Below are 14253 nucleotides of genomic sequence, written 5' to 3'. Positions count from 1 at the left end.
GTATCAGATACATTTCGTTTGGATATAGCTTATTTTGCTAAAAGCTAAAAACTAAAAACACTGTAACAAAATAATTTTTAAATATGTGAATAGTACCGTAGAACCCATTTTTAATTAAAATTTTGGTGAAAAAAATGTTTATGGGTTCCGCGAACAGTGCACGAGACCCACTAATAGTATCATTTCAATAAAATGTGTGGGTGTTGAAAGTGGTAGTGGGCCCATGCACAGTACACAAAACCCACTGGCAGGTCTGTGTCCTCGTGCTTCTGGTAAAATAAATAATAATAATAAAAAGAAACGCAGCGTTTTGCGCTCTGCTTTCATCTGAATCTAAATGCTGCTTATATATCACCTCCTACAATAATACTGCTTGTTCCTTTAAATCCTCGACGCTAACAAATGTACCGTGAAAGCCATAAGGAACCCTAGTAGGGAGTCTCACTGTAGCTACTTGCTTCATGCTTGAAGCTTCTACTATCACCAGCTCTGACGTCTCTCTTTTCTCATCTCTCACAAACCCTACTATAAACCCATCATCATCATCAACAACATGATAATTACCTCCATTACTACTATATTTCCTTTTTTTGGGCACGTAAAATGGTTCACCACCGAACAATTCATTCCCATACAGGTATTTTGTAACCCCACCAGTCTCCAAATCAACCTTTGCCATGCCTGAACACTTAGGCCACGGCTTAGCTATTGCTAAATACACGTACCTAGTTTTTTGTCCAAGAAGCTCCCTATTTACTTGTCCTGCTTCCAGGTTCATTCCTGACACTATGACTCGGCGTGTGGACTTCCCACTCCTCGTGTTTAACCTAATTTCCGTTAACTCACTCCGGGTCGGGTCATCACTTTCATTGAACACTGAGTCGGGTGGGCTCATGCATGACCCGATTACAACAATAGTACTTTCACCCTTCTCCCAAGCATTCCATAAATGGAAACAAAAACAATCGGGTACATCAACCCATCGGATACCCGACCCGTCAACGTCAATTTTTGCCAAAACCTCTAATCTTGAGGTCTTGGATTGGTCATAAATAACCGGGGACCCGCCCTGAATCATTTCGGATAACTTGAACACCACCTGGTGATTCTGGACAATCACAAAGTTGTGAGTGACAGCAAAGTCGTGTGTCATCGTAGGTTGTTCCAGTGAGATCTCCACGTCATGTGACTTTGTACCCCACGTGTCGAACTTGAAGTATTTCAGGTACGGTTTTCTCACCACGTTGTAACTCAGCGCGTGAAGCTCTCCGGTGATGGGGTCCAGTTTTGGGTGAGCTATCATGGACAATGAAGCTGTTTATCGAAATCGAACCGTCCGATCTTTTCGAGATCACCATCACCGCTGATATTGACATGGTACGGAAGGTCGTCCTCGGACATAGCTAATAACCTCCCGTTGAAATAAATAAGGCCAGCATTAGCTACACCCATGCCATGCGAGGCATCAACTAAGTCAGCTCTCGCTCGAGCAAAAAACAAAGCGAGCCGAGCCAAACCCGAATGGCCATGAAGCTTGATGGGACTTACGAAATAGATCCTGCAAGAGGTAAGGCCGACGACGAGGAAGATCGATATTGACGAGAACACACGTCATTGACGAGGGTATCCCCTCCATCATTACCATCAGTAAATGATAAGGGGCAGTTACACATCCAGACGAATAGACCGTTGGGATCAACTTAAAGCCACTTAATAATGCCGGCAGGCGTTATGCAGAGAGAAGTTAAAGTACCATAAATCACCCAACGGCTAAAATCTACAACGACATATATAAATCCTTCACATCCCCCAACGGGAGAGGTATGAACATTTCTTTTACATCAATGCTGTGTGTTTGTTTTGCTCTCATATAATTCTCGACACTGACTTTAGCATCGGAGACGTTGTGGCAGGCACCACACCGGTGACTATCCATCAGGAAAGATCAAGGACGAGGTTTCAGTTCGTCTCTGATTGCATTCATCGGCTGACGAGGTCACACTTCATCAGTTTGGCGCCGTCTGTGGGAAAAAACATTATTTTAGTGTTCAGACCTAAAGCAGTGTTTCCCTATCCTTGTTCTTTTCAAGATGGAGTCTAATCAGGACGCTGCAACCCTAGCTCAGCAAGTTCAAGGCCTTGCAGCCACCGTCGAAGAACTAACTAAGCAAAACCAAGAATTGAGGTTACGGCTTCAACAAGAGGACAATCGTTCGAAGGGAAATCAGGAAGATGAGGGGGATAGCAACAGAAGGAGCGACCATCGAAGGCCTAACACTCCCGTCGAGCAAAATTCAGACATTCTTAGGGAGATGAGGAAGGAGATGGACGAACTAAGGAACGCCATCAAAGAGAAAACAGAGCGGAGTGTGGATCGGATGGTCCGGGCGACGGATTCACCATTCACGACAGCGGTTCTCGACTGCCCAGTGCCGTCGAAATTTCGGTTACCTCAGCTTGAGTCCTTCGACGGGCTGAAGGACCCTCAAGATCATCTTATGATGGTTTAGCTACTTCTGGGGTCATTGGTGGCTTTTTAGGGAGTGTTTTCTTAGATGGGTTAGTTAATGAGAATTTGGGATGTGATAAGAGAGCATGGGAATGGGATTGGGTTTTTGGGTCTTGTGGGTAGTGGGTACCCGTGGTGGATAAGCTTTATTTTTGAGATTAGAGGTTGTTGGCCAGGGGCGGCTTGATGTATTTGGAGGCCTAAGGCGAAAATTGATTATCTTGTTTTAGATGCAAAATTACTACTAATTAACATAAACTATGTAGAATTTTTTCTTTTTTTAGAAATTTTATAAACAGAAAAAATTTGACAAAATTTTTCATACTTGTTGATATGGTAGATTGATAATAGTAAGTAAAAGAGTGGTGTTAGTGGTGGATTTAGACGAGAATTAATAAAAGTTTGCTAACTAAACTCTTATTATTATTGTTCTTATTTTTTTTAGAAGTATAACATTCACAATATTTTTTTACAATAAATCCTATGTTTTAAGTTGCTTTTTTTTTTTTTTTTCTTTGAAAATATCACTATTATTATTTTTTTGCCATCAATAACAGGTTGTAACAACCTGCTACTTAACATAATTGTAAAAGTGTTGTAAAAAATATTGTGGACATTGCATTTCTCCATTTTTTATTTGTTTTTCATCTAGTAAAAAAATATTATTTTATTTATTGATTATAAATAACCTTATTGGTTAAAATTTGGAGGCCTTTTTTTTTACTTGGGGCCTTAGGCGACGGCCTCTCTTGCTCCACTGTTCAGCCGGCACTGTTGTTGGCGAGGGTGATGGTAAGGTAGTGAAGTGCAAAGAGGCTTGCATGGCTATCTGAAAATATTTGGGAGAGAAGAAAAGTGTGTGGAAGAAAATAATGGTGTGGGATACTTTGGTTGCTTTGTTGGTGTTCTTATAGGAAATGAACAAGTGTGTCAAGCGGGAGCTATCCAGCTCTTCGAGCGAGTAAGAAGAGCAATGGACACGTGTGAGATGGGTTTGAACTTTGAAGGTTGGGTAATGTACTCTTTATTCAACATTAACCTTTTCCACTAGCAAGTTAAAATTTTTTATTTTTTATGGTAAAAAAGCAGGTTAGAATTAGAAGTTTTGTAGAAATCAATAAGAATACTTGTCCTATTCTAGGTGCTTCACCAACCAACCGTTATTTACCATATCTAATAGTGAAATATTAAGATTCAGCAACCCAAAGTAAAAATAAAATAGTGAAATATTAAGACTCAAAAAGTAGTACCCAACTTAAAATCTATATATATATAACTAGTTAAACGCCCGTGAGTTGCACAGTATTATTATAAATTTATATAATATAATAATAAAATGAATAAATTGTATTGGTGTAACAACCATCAGATAAATGATAACTCCTCAATGAAAAATTATTTTCTAACACACTAATTGTGTTATAATGAGACTTGTAGTTACATGTATCGAGTTTTTTACTTTAGAATTTTGTATCTATTGGATCTACAATATAAGTACTAATTTTTGTAAGAAATTTGCAATTTTGTTAACAATAATATAATGAAAAGAAAATGTTAGAAGTTGTTTTTACCTTTGGGAGATTGTTAAATTCCTCTTTGTAAACTATATTTTTAGTGTATCATTGTTCTTGTTTATCATTGTTGTTTATTAAAATCTTTAGTTCTTCAGGGCTTGTTACTCAAGACAAAGCAACGTATAACTGGCCATGACTGAACATCCTTGACTCCTTTTTTATTGTCACAGCATAACAAATTTTTAAAGGAAACTGTTTTCTTTTTAGGATGAATGATCTCTTGCACAAATATTTGATTCTTGAATAGTATTTGTTTGCCTTTTGGAGATCGAATGAATTTGTAGCTCTTTGCATCATTCATTCATAATGGATTTTTGTCTTAATCTTGCACCTCTTGCTATTCCAACGTTGTTCAACTATTTTAAGAAAAATTAAAAGTTTGTACCAAAAAATATTAATTATTGAACTGAAAACACTTGAAAACAAATTTATCATCAGATAAATGTACACAATTCAAGCAAATGAGTTTGCAATTTGCTACCAATTCATTATGTAAAATAAAAGTATGACCATATTGGCACCTTTAAATGTTCATTGCTTATATGGTCTGTTTGAAAGAATAGTTGATTCTTGAATAATGATTCTTTGCCTTTTCTTGGTTGAATATACCAATCTTGATTATCGTAAATAGATAATCGATATTCGTTTTAATCTTGTAACTCTTTTTATTTCAGCATTGTTCAACTATTTAACCCAAAAATAAAAAAAATAAAGGCAAACGGCTATAGTATAGACAACCAAACTAACAATATGTAAATCAAGTCTCATAAGTTCATTATTTTCTTTAATATTAAGTACCTCCCACATTCTTGTGACTCTTACTCTACATTCCAATCATTTGTTATATCTTTAATTTTGTCTACCATTCTAATAAAAAATTATAAAAATAAAAATAAAAGCATCAAAATGTTATCAACAATTTATCATCATATTAATATCAAGATAAAAAAAATTATGATATTTATGTAAAAGTACTTTGATTAAAATAACTAATACAATAGAGATGCATTCCCCTTTTCTTTATATCATGGTAATGTTAAAAGTGCTCACTTTGATGGTGTTTGTCCACAGATTGATTTTCTAAGCCATTAAAGTAAAAGAAAAAAAATAATAGTTTGTGCATGTACGTCACTGTATACCAACTCTTAAAAGATGAGTTGTTGTTTTTTTTTTTTTTTTATTGTGTTTTCTTCTACCAGAATATCATTGAGTGGATTCTTCTATTCTAAGAGTAATGAATAACCCAAAAATAAGATTGTCCTCTAAATCAAAATTGAGGGTAATATAAACAAAATAAATAAATTTTTATCAACAATTTACCATCAAATTAAAGTTAAAAAAGAAGGTTGTCCTCAAAATCAAAATTAAGGGATGGAAACAACATAGTAACATTGGAACCTATGTCATAAACATGTAATTTATATATGATATACAAAATTGGAACCCACTTTATCTTTGTATTTAACTAAAATCTTTAATATTAATAAAATATGGGAGATCATGAGAGAAGAATTATAAAAAGAAAAATCTTACATGCAAGTTCATAATAAATTTTTTTAAATAATATAAAATCACCTCTAACCATATTTAATGATTGATTCTCAAACTATAAACATATAAATTGGATAAAACTTAAGGAAATAAGGTTAACAAAAGACAAAACAAAATACAAAAACTCTATTCAATTTGATTAAAAAAAAAAATGACAAAATTTAGTTACAAAATTGGTAGTAGCTTAAAGCTACAAACTCACTCAATAAAATAAATATTACAACATATTTTGAAAATCTAACCGTTGAATTACATGTTCTTTATGTTCTTAATACATATGTTAACTTTTGTGTCAATTGGATATTATTTACTATATAATCTATAAATTTACATTTTTTGCATAGTTTTAAATTACAAAAACTTACAATTTAAAAAATTATTGATGACATAGTTATTGATCTTTAATTTTCTTGAAATTTTGCAAGCATGGAGGATATAAGAAGAAGATGTAATTCAATGGTGGATTTGTCAAAATTCACCTCTAATAAAAAGATATTAAGTAAGTTTGTAATTTAAGGCTGCAACTAATTTTGTAGTTAAACTTTATCCAAATAAAAATATATACCTCTGCAAGGTTATGTAGGTAGGAGAATAATAGAGTAAAAACTTGTACGGTTGGTAGTAAAAAATCATAATTTTATCACATATATTTATACTCCATGTTGAAGAAGTTGATATGAGCAAAAAATTGTGCTATGTGATGAGAGAAAATAGCAAAATATTCTAAACTAACATCTAACATAAAATTTGTAGATAAAAACAAAAAATAAAAATAAAAATTGTATTTCAGGCACCTAATCTGAAAATTTAGATAAAAAGGATGTATATCAAATTATCAATTAACATAGGCCTCATGTATATCAATCAACTAGAACTCTTTTGTAGATGAAAAAAAAATGCATCTCAGGCACCTAATTTGAAATATTTTAGATTAAAAGGTCTCATGTATATCAATTAATGTAGGCCTCATGTATTTAAAACTCTATATCTATATTAATGTTAATAATAACTCTATATTAAATTCTGTAGTTTATCCAAAGAATAAAAAAGTGAAGGAAAAAAATAAGTAGTTTTTTTTTTAAATTGAGTCCAAGAGACGTTAAATTACAAATTATATGGATGAACAATTTTAGTATATCAATTAACGTAGGCTTCATGTATTTAGAACTTTATATCTATATCAACGTTAATCATATACAACTCTATACTAAATTTTGGAGTTTATCCAAAGAATAAAAAAGTTAAGGAAAAAAATAGTTTAAAAAAAAAGGTCCATGAGACGTTAAATTAGAAAAGATTTAGATGAACAATTTTAGTCTTTGCTATTCAAAGTGATTTGGTCTCCACATTGAAGAATTTTATATGAACAAAAAGTATAAAGCTAATATTAATTGAATAGAATTTTATAAACTAAAATTCTAAATGCTATGTTGCAACCTTAGACAAAATAAACTAAACAAAGAACAAATTAAACACTTACGTTGTTGTATTTTTATCCACTTATAAATACAGCAAATGTAATTCAACTTTAATTAAATTAAGATTTTTATCCACTTAGAAATTATATTTGAATAAAAATTATATCCACTTAGAAATTATAATTGAAGAAAACTTTTTTTTTTCCTTAAAATCTAAAAATCTAAGAAAACTTTTGCAATTTGGTACCACAACTTGTCAAAATTATAGCGTTTAAGCCCAATTTTTATTACATATAATATAATATGATTTGATAGTTAAGAATAAGAGATTTGAACTCAAAATATCCTAATTGAAAGTATCAATAAATACTACTAAACTCTTAGCAAATTCTAAGGTTTTTATTTATATAGAAATACATTAATACTACATGAGATCGATTTATGCCTATGAAATCAAATAGTAGCCTATTGCAATCACCCATCACACACATTACTCCAAAATTTAAATGCAAATCAACCCCACAAGGCCACGATGAACCCTCTTTTTTTTCTTTTCTTTTTTTAGTAAAAGGCGTAAGAATAGTTCGCTCTATGCTCACCGCCCAGCTCCGTAACCCCACAATGAAGTGAATGAACCCAACTACCGCAATTACACCATCACAAATCAACTCGAATACGACAAGCAAGTCACTATCTTAGCAAAGGCTAATCAAAAACCAAGTTCCATGGTTGCGTAGAAATATACCCATCCCCTACAAACCATGATAACATTTATAGTTATATACTTTATTTTACAACCATTTTTAGCGCTAAAGGTAAAATAGTAATTTTACACAAGTGTAAATTTCGTAAATGACATTGACATGTAATTTCACATATCACAAGTAGTCATTATGCAATTAATAAGGATTAATAGGTCCGTATATTTTGTGTAGAAAAAAAATGCTTAGAGTATTGTTTTATGAAAGCTTTGAATTTGATTGGTCAACAAATTATCTTACCACATTAGTTACATGACCACCACTAATATGGGATACGGCTCAATGGGAGGTCCTATACACGTGTGAATGAAATTAGATACTTTTAATGTGTTCTAATGATACCTTTCCTATGGCAATTTAAGTTCATGATGCACTTCTCCTTTTATCAACTATTATGAAAACGTGACTTCGGATAGAATATAATAGCAAAAAAAACATATTATTGACCTTGATTAGTTTGATGAGTCTCAAAATTTTGAAACTAAGATCTCGTTCTTGTTACATAAAAGGAATTAAGATATCTAGTTTGGCTTCCATGTTGTCAGACGAGGATCCACTGGCTACCCTTGTTGTGGAGACAGATTTTCAACACAAACTCCACTATAAGGCTTAGAAATATTTCCCCTCCCTCAAAAAGAAAAAGAAAAAAAAAATCTCCATATCTTCATCAACACCAGTTCACTATCATCATCCATCGATATCATAAATAAAGTAGATAGAACCTTAGAAAACAAGGATGCAATTAGTTATTCTGGTCCACTTTCTTGCTGTACGTAATCATATCCTTAAACCTAAGGTTTGTCTAGCTACATTATTTGCGTGTACCACATGCATGCAACTTCTATTATTATTGAATAGACTCATTTAATATAGATTATAGCTTATAGATTTTTGTTAGAGACTATCCTTAAAGATAAGGTGTATTTAATATCTTGCTATATGATATTTTTATATATTTTAAATCAAAAAGGTAAACTATGTACAAATATTAGGAGAAAGGCAGACAACTACAATAAATTTGTGTGTGCAAACCTATAAATTTGTTATGAAGGATTTTTTTTTTTTTTTTTTCCTTTTCAAATAAAAGAGGATTAGTCCCTAATTATCTGACAAAACATCTTGTCACAAACATAAAGACAATTTGAAAGTGGGTTGTGTTTCGGGGAAGCCAAAAATAAATCCAACCTTATAGCTCAAATGCAAGACTTGAGGGAAACATGCAAAACGGATTACTAATTTGTCTCTCATTTGGGCTTAAGTTGACAATTAGATAAGACTCATGATTAGATGATTATATATATATATATATTACGCAGACACATACATCTAATCATGAGGGGGTTGTGTTTCAAAAACCAAAAATAAACCCAATTTTAAAGCTCAAATATGCAAGACTTGATGTGGCTTCTTAATTTGTCTCTCATCTGGGCATAAGCTGGCAATTAGATTAGAACCATGATTAGCTATGACGATATATACACACACACACACGTATAGAGATATATATTGGTTAGCCAAGTGAGATAGCTATGATTGCAACACTTGGGTGGGGGTGGGGGGAAGCTTTTGATGATGCTGGCTTCTTTAGCCAACAGAACACTGAAAGGGACTCACAATCTTAGAGAGATGGAATAGATCTAAATTGGACAATGTGTGTAAATTCACATATGTGTGCCCTGGTTTAAAAACACATTTCAATGAGATTTGTGCAGGCATATGATATGCAACCAGACACATTTCAATAACTTAGAATATCTTTTTTAATTTTACTTGCTATTTGACATGGTTTAATAACTTAGAATGTCAAAACCGGTAGATATGGGCATTACACTATTTATAAGTATTGGGGAGCAATTAAAATATGTGCACTCATACATAATCACCTTTATAGTCTCATGAAACATATGCGGATTTAAGAAAGTTGACTTTCATGACACAGGTAATGAGCACCGAATCGGTAATTGGAAATTTGACTTTCATGACACATTTTTGAATGAATTAGCAGCTCTCAAATCCCGAACCAGTGCACTTGCTCTTGGCAGCCCAAAACTTTTATGTGCCAGAATATCAGTGCCTCACGACTGAATCCAAACTATATGAATGTTTTTCCCCTATTTTTTCTATTCTTAATTTTTCCTCCATTTTTTATGGTTCACCTATTGTTTGGAGTGGCATTTGGTCCTTGCAGGACACATTGGTTTCTGTTTCACAATGTTAGAAGAGATGTAATGGACATGCAAATATAATGCACACTATATTGTAGGATCTTTTGAGCTCATGGATTTAAGTCTTTGTCATATCTGGTGGAAGTTCTGTTGTTACATACACAGAGACTCATGCTTGCACAGTCACACATAAATTTTAAAGGGGAAAATGCATTACCTGTTACCAGCTTACCATCATAGATACAATTTTATGCGTGCCTACTTTGAATTATAAGTGCCTAATTTGAATTATAACAGTTCCTACTACAGAAACTCTGCTATTTTCATGTTATGGTGTGGCCATATATCTCTATATGTAGATGAGTTGCCTATAACCTGTAAATCTCATGCCTCTGTTACTAGTAATGCAACTAATGTTCATGAACTCTTCCAACAGGTCTTTGATGAGGACATTGGGCAAGACAAGAGATTGGGAATAGCAAAGCTAACTTTGAATGACCTGGAATCTGAAACCGAGAAAGAGCTTGATTTGAGACTGCAACCATCACTTGACATGCTGAAAATAAAGATAAAAAGGATTGAGGGACTCTTACAATTAAGGTAGAAATTTCTTCTCATTTTGATTCGTGATGTCTCTTCTATTGTATGTTAAAGAAAGGCCTGCAATATAATTATAAAAAATTTCCCATTCACATCATATGTATTCTATGCAGGGGGGTCTTGTCCCTTCTTTTCATAAAATTTTATTTTTATTTTTATTTTTATTTTTTCAATTTAAGGGTATTGTTATTTTTTTAATTTAAGGTCTTATACCACGAATTTAACAAGAGCAGTTGGCTGCTCTTGAAGAAGAGAAGATGATCCTATAAGCAAGAAAGAAACTGAAAGAAGCGGGAGTTATAGGGATTACAATGGATGCAGTTGACGGAGCTGCAACACTGGTTGGGTCTGGTGTTGGATTTGTGGGTACTGGTCTTTGATGTAGGACAAAATATTCTAATTAATTTCTGTAATCTTTTATATTTGGTATTTTTATGTAATTTTTGTTATTTTAGCTTTAGGGCATTTATTTCCTTATTTTTAGGTGTTTTTAATGTTTTTTTAGTCAAATTAGGGTTTTATATGCTTTCGTAACCGCCTTAGGGTTTCTAGTTGCCCTAGGTTTTGTTTTTACTATTTAAACGCATTGTAGCCTCCAAAGGCAATTCAGTTTTTAGACTATTATCAATAAACACAGACATTTTGTCAATTTTCTCTTCTGGTGGATTCCAGTTTTATCCCCTTGTGGATTCAGGGAACCCCTCGTGGATTCGAGGTTTACTACTAGAAACTAACAGTTTAGTTTCTGTTTCATCAAGATAGCATCGTGTGTGCTTTTCGTCAGGCTTTCGCGACATCAGTTGGTATCAGAGCCTTGACTTACCCTGGTCTGATGGCTAACCGGCGAGACGGTGACCACCACAACAATGACGACAATGACGACGTCAACAACCCAATCCTCACTAGGGCTGAGTTCCTCAAGTTTCGTGAAGAGGTTCGTGATGAGCAACAATTTCATGAAAAGAGTCAAAAAATTATGGGTGAAATCCAGCAAAAGATTGCTACTCTTCTTGCTAGGAAATCATCTCACAACAACAATGTTCAATATATTCAAAGACGCACTCCTAACTACAAGAAAATTTCATTCTTTGACGGAGATATGTGTAGGATGGATTTTATTGACTGGCTTCTTGATTTAGAAGAGTATTTTAATTTTTGGAAGATTTGTGATGAAAAAAAGGTGCGGCTTGCATCTAATAAATTAGACAATGAAGCAGAAGAATGGTGGGAAGACATTCAAATTGATAGAAAGTGACGAGGTAAGCATCCAATTCGCTCTTGGCAAAGAATGAAAAGAGTATTAATTGATTTATGGTTTCCTAATGACTATTATGATATACTAGATTATACAAGTATTGATTATAAATCTGTGTATTCATATGAAAAGCAATATATTCAAAACCAAAATTATGACAGCCAAGTCCATGTGTCAAGTAAAGGAAATGGTTTGAGGGTTAAGAAGAAGCAGCCTATTTCTAAAGAAAATTTTGAAGTGGTTAAAAAAGATCAAGATTTGCTACAAGTTATTGAATTGAAGATTGAAAATACCACTTGTCAAAAATTTGAAGAAAAGGTCAAAGAAACGAAGGTTGAGTTGATTGTGAATAGTGACAGGAATGAAGAGATGGTAATTATTGAGAACGTTGTGAAAGATTCAATTGAGGTCAAATATGAGGATGAGTCCACAACTCACAATCCTCAGGTTTCAGTTGATTTGTTGAAGATGACTACACAATATGTCGATTTTCTTGGAGTAGAAAATTTTAATTTTACTATCAACCCTTTGTTGATTGATGTTGCAAATAAATTGAAGATTGATAAGAAGAAATTTTATGCTACACTTTATAACAGATTCAAGTTTCAAAACCGGATCAAGTTATTAAAACATTCAAAGTATTTGTTTATTTGGAGTGGAAGATTTCAAATTTCAAGAATGAACTCGAGGACGAGTTTATTTCAAGTAGAGGGGTCTGATGTAGGACAAAATATTCTAATTAATTTCTGTAATATTTTATATTTGGTATTTTTATGTAATTTTTGTTATTTTAGGTTTAGGGCATTTATTTCCTTGTTTTTAGGTGTTTTTAATGTTGTTTAGTCAAATTAGGGTTTTATATTCTTTCGTAGCCGCCTTAAGGTTTCTAGTTGCCCTAGGTTTTGTTTTTACTATTTAAACGCATTGTAGCCTCCAAAGGCAATTCAGTTTTCAGATTAATAAAAATACAGACTTTTTTGTCAAATTCTTTTTCTGGTGGATTCCAGTTTATCACTTTGTGGATTCAAAAAACCTCTCGTGGATTCGAGAAACCCCTCGTGGATTCGAGGTTTACTACCAGGAACTAACAGTTTAGTTTTTGTTCCATCAAGAGAGCATCGTGTGTGCTTTTCTTTAAGCTTCCGCGACATCAGTCTTGGTGCTGGGGTTGGGCTTGTGGGAAGTGGTGTTGGTGCTGGAGTTGGGCTTGTGGGAACTGGCCTTTGAGCTGTTGGCAATGTTAACAATCATGGAGTTTCTACTTCAGTGAAGATACAAGAAATTGAAAATGGTTGATTCAAGATTCAATCTCAAACCCTGGTTTAAATTGTACTGAAGGCGTGAGGTTGAAGAAGACCAGAATTGGGGATGACCGTTGGTGTTGAAACGCACAGTTTCACTAAACCAAGAACGCACCGTTTCGTATGTGTTGATATTTAAACTTCAGTAAGTGGAACGACATCGTCTGAGAGCTGGGATTAAATTCAACCGTATTTGGCGCGAAGATCTTAGTCAGTTCCAGCAGTTGGTTACTTACCTGAATTCACGGAACTGATCTATTCTGTTAGAACTAATTCTGTTATTCCATAGCTTAGTCATATTATGATTATAAATATAGGATTGTAATCACAGATTATGTATTGAAAAAGATAATTCAGTTTCTAATATTTTCTTTCCCTCTTTCTCTCTTTTCTCTCTTCTCTGTTACTCTTTTCTTTTCTGTGTTTTCTCTTTACACAAACAATCCTTAATCTCGGTTCAATCACATTTGAATACTGAGATTGATCTTCTTACTTCTTTGAGAAAATCTTCATGGTATCAGAGCCACAGATTCCTGTACAAAACTCAACAATGGCAGCCACAAACTCAACAGCTGCATCATCTTCTTCTACAGGTACAAACTCTTCAACGTTTGCTAATTCATCAATGAATGTAATGAATCAACCTCTTCTTCTTCTCTCGAATATGTCGAATATGATGACAGTTAAGTTGGACAATACCAACTATATTGTGTGGAAACATCAAATTACAATGATTTTAGAAACTTATTCCTTGTATGAGCTAATTGAAGAACCAAAATTAGCTCCAGAGAAATTTCTCAGAGATCTGAGTGGAGCTTACAATGCAATTGTGAATCCAGAATATACAATCTGGAGATCTAAAGAGAAAGCATTACTAACCTTCATTAGCTCTACTCTCTCACCATCAATTTTGTCTCTCACTGTTGGATGTATTTCTGCATTGGAAGTTTGGAAGGTTCTAGAAAATAGGTTCTCTTCTATCTCTAGGTCTCATGTTATGAACCTAAAGGGGGAACTTCATAATCTGAAGAAGGGCACAGATTCTGTTGATGCATATCTGAGGAAAGTTAAAGTTGTGAGGGATAAACTACTAGGAGTTGGAGTAATCTTGGATGATGA

The 14253-nt window shown here is 33.5% G+C and overlaps 1 protein-coding gene across 1 annotated transcript; it reads right to left on the bottom strand.

The window, feature by feature from the left end:
* Window positions 1-358: 358 nt before the first annotated feature.
* LOC112008689 (9-cis-epoxycarotenoid dioxygenase NCED3, chloroplastic-like) lies at window positions 359-1615 on the bottom strand. The gene is given in 3 exon segments (XM_065762025.1): window positions 359-1308; window positions 1311-1558; window positions 1611-1615. Coding segments are annotated over 3 exon segments (1203 nt in total).
* Between the last annotated feature and the right edge of the window lie 12638 nt (window positions 1616-14253).

This window comes from Quercus suber, unplaced genomic scaffold (assembly GCF_002906115.3).
Source record: "Quercus suber isolate HL8 unplaced genomic scaffold, Cork oak 2.0 scaffold_439, whole genome shotgun sequence".
Taxonomy (NCBI): Eukaryota; Viridiplantae; Streptophyta; class Magnoliopsida; order Fagales; family Fagaceae; genus Quercus; species Quercus suber.
Note: the sequence above shows the minus strand (reverse complement) of the source record. Positions and strands in the feature narration are given on the sequence as shown.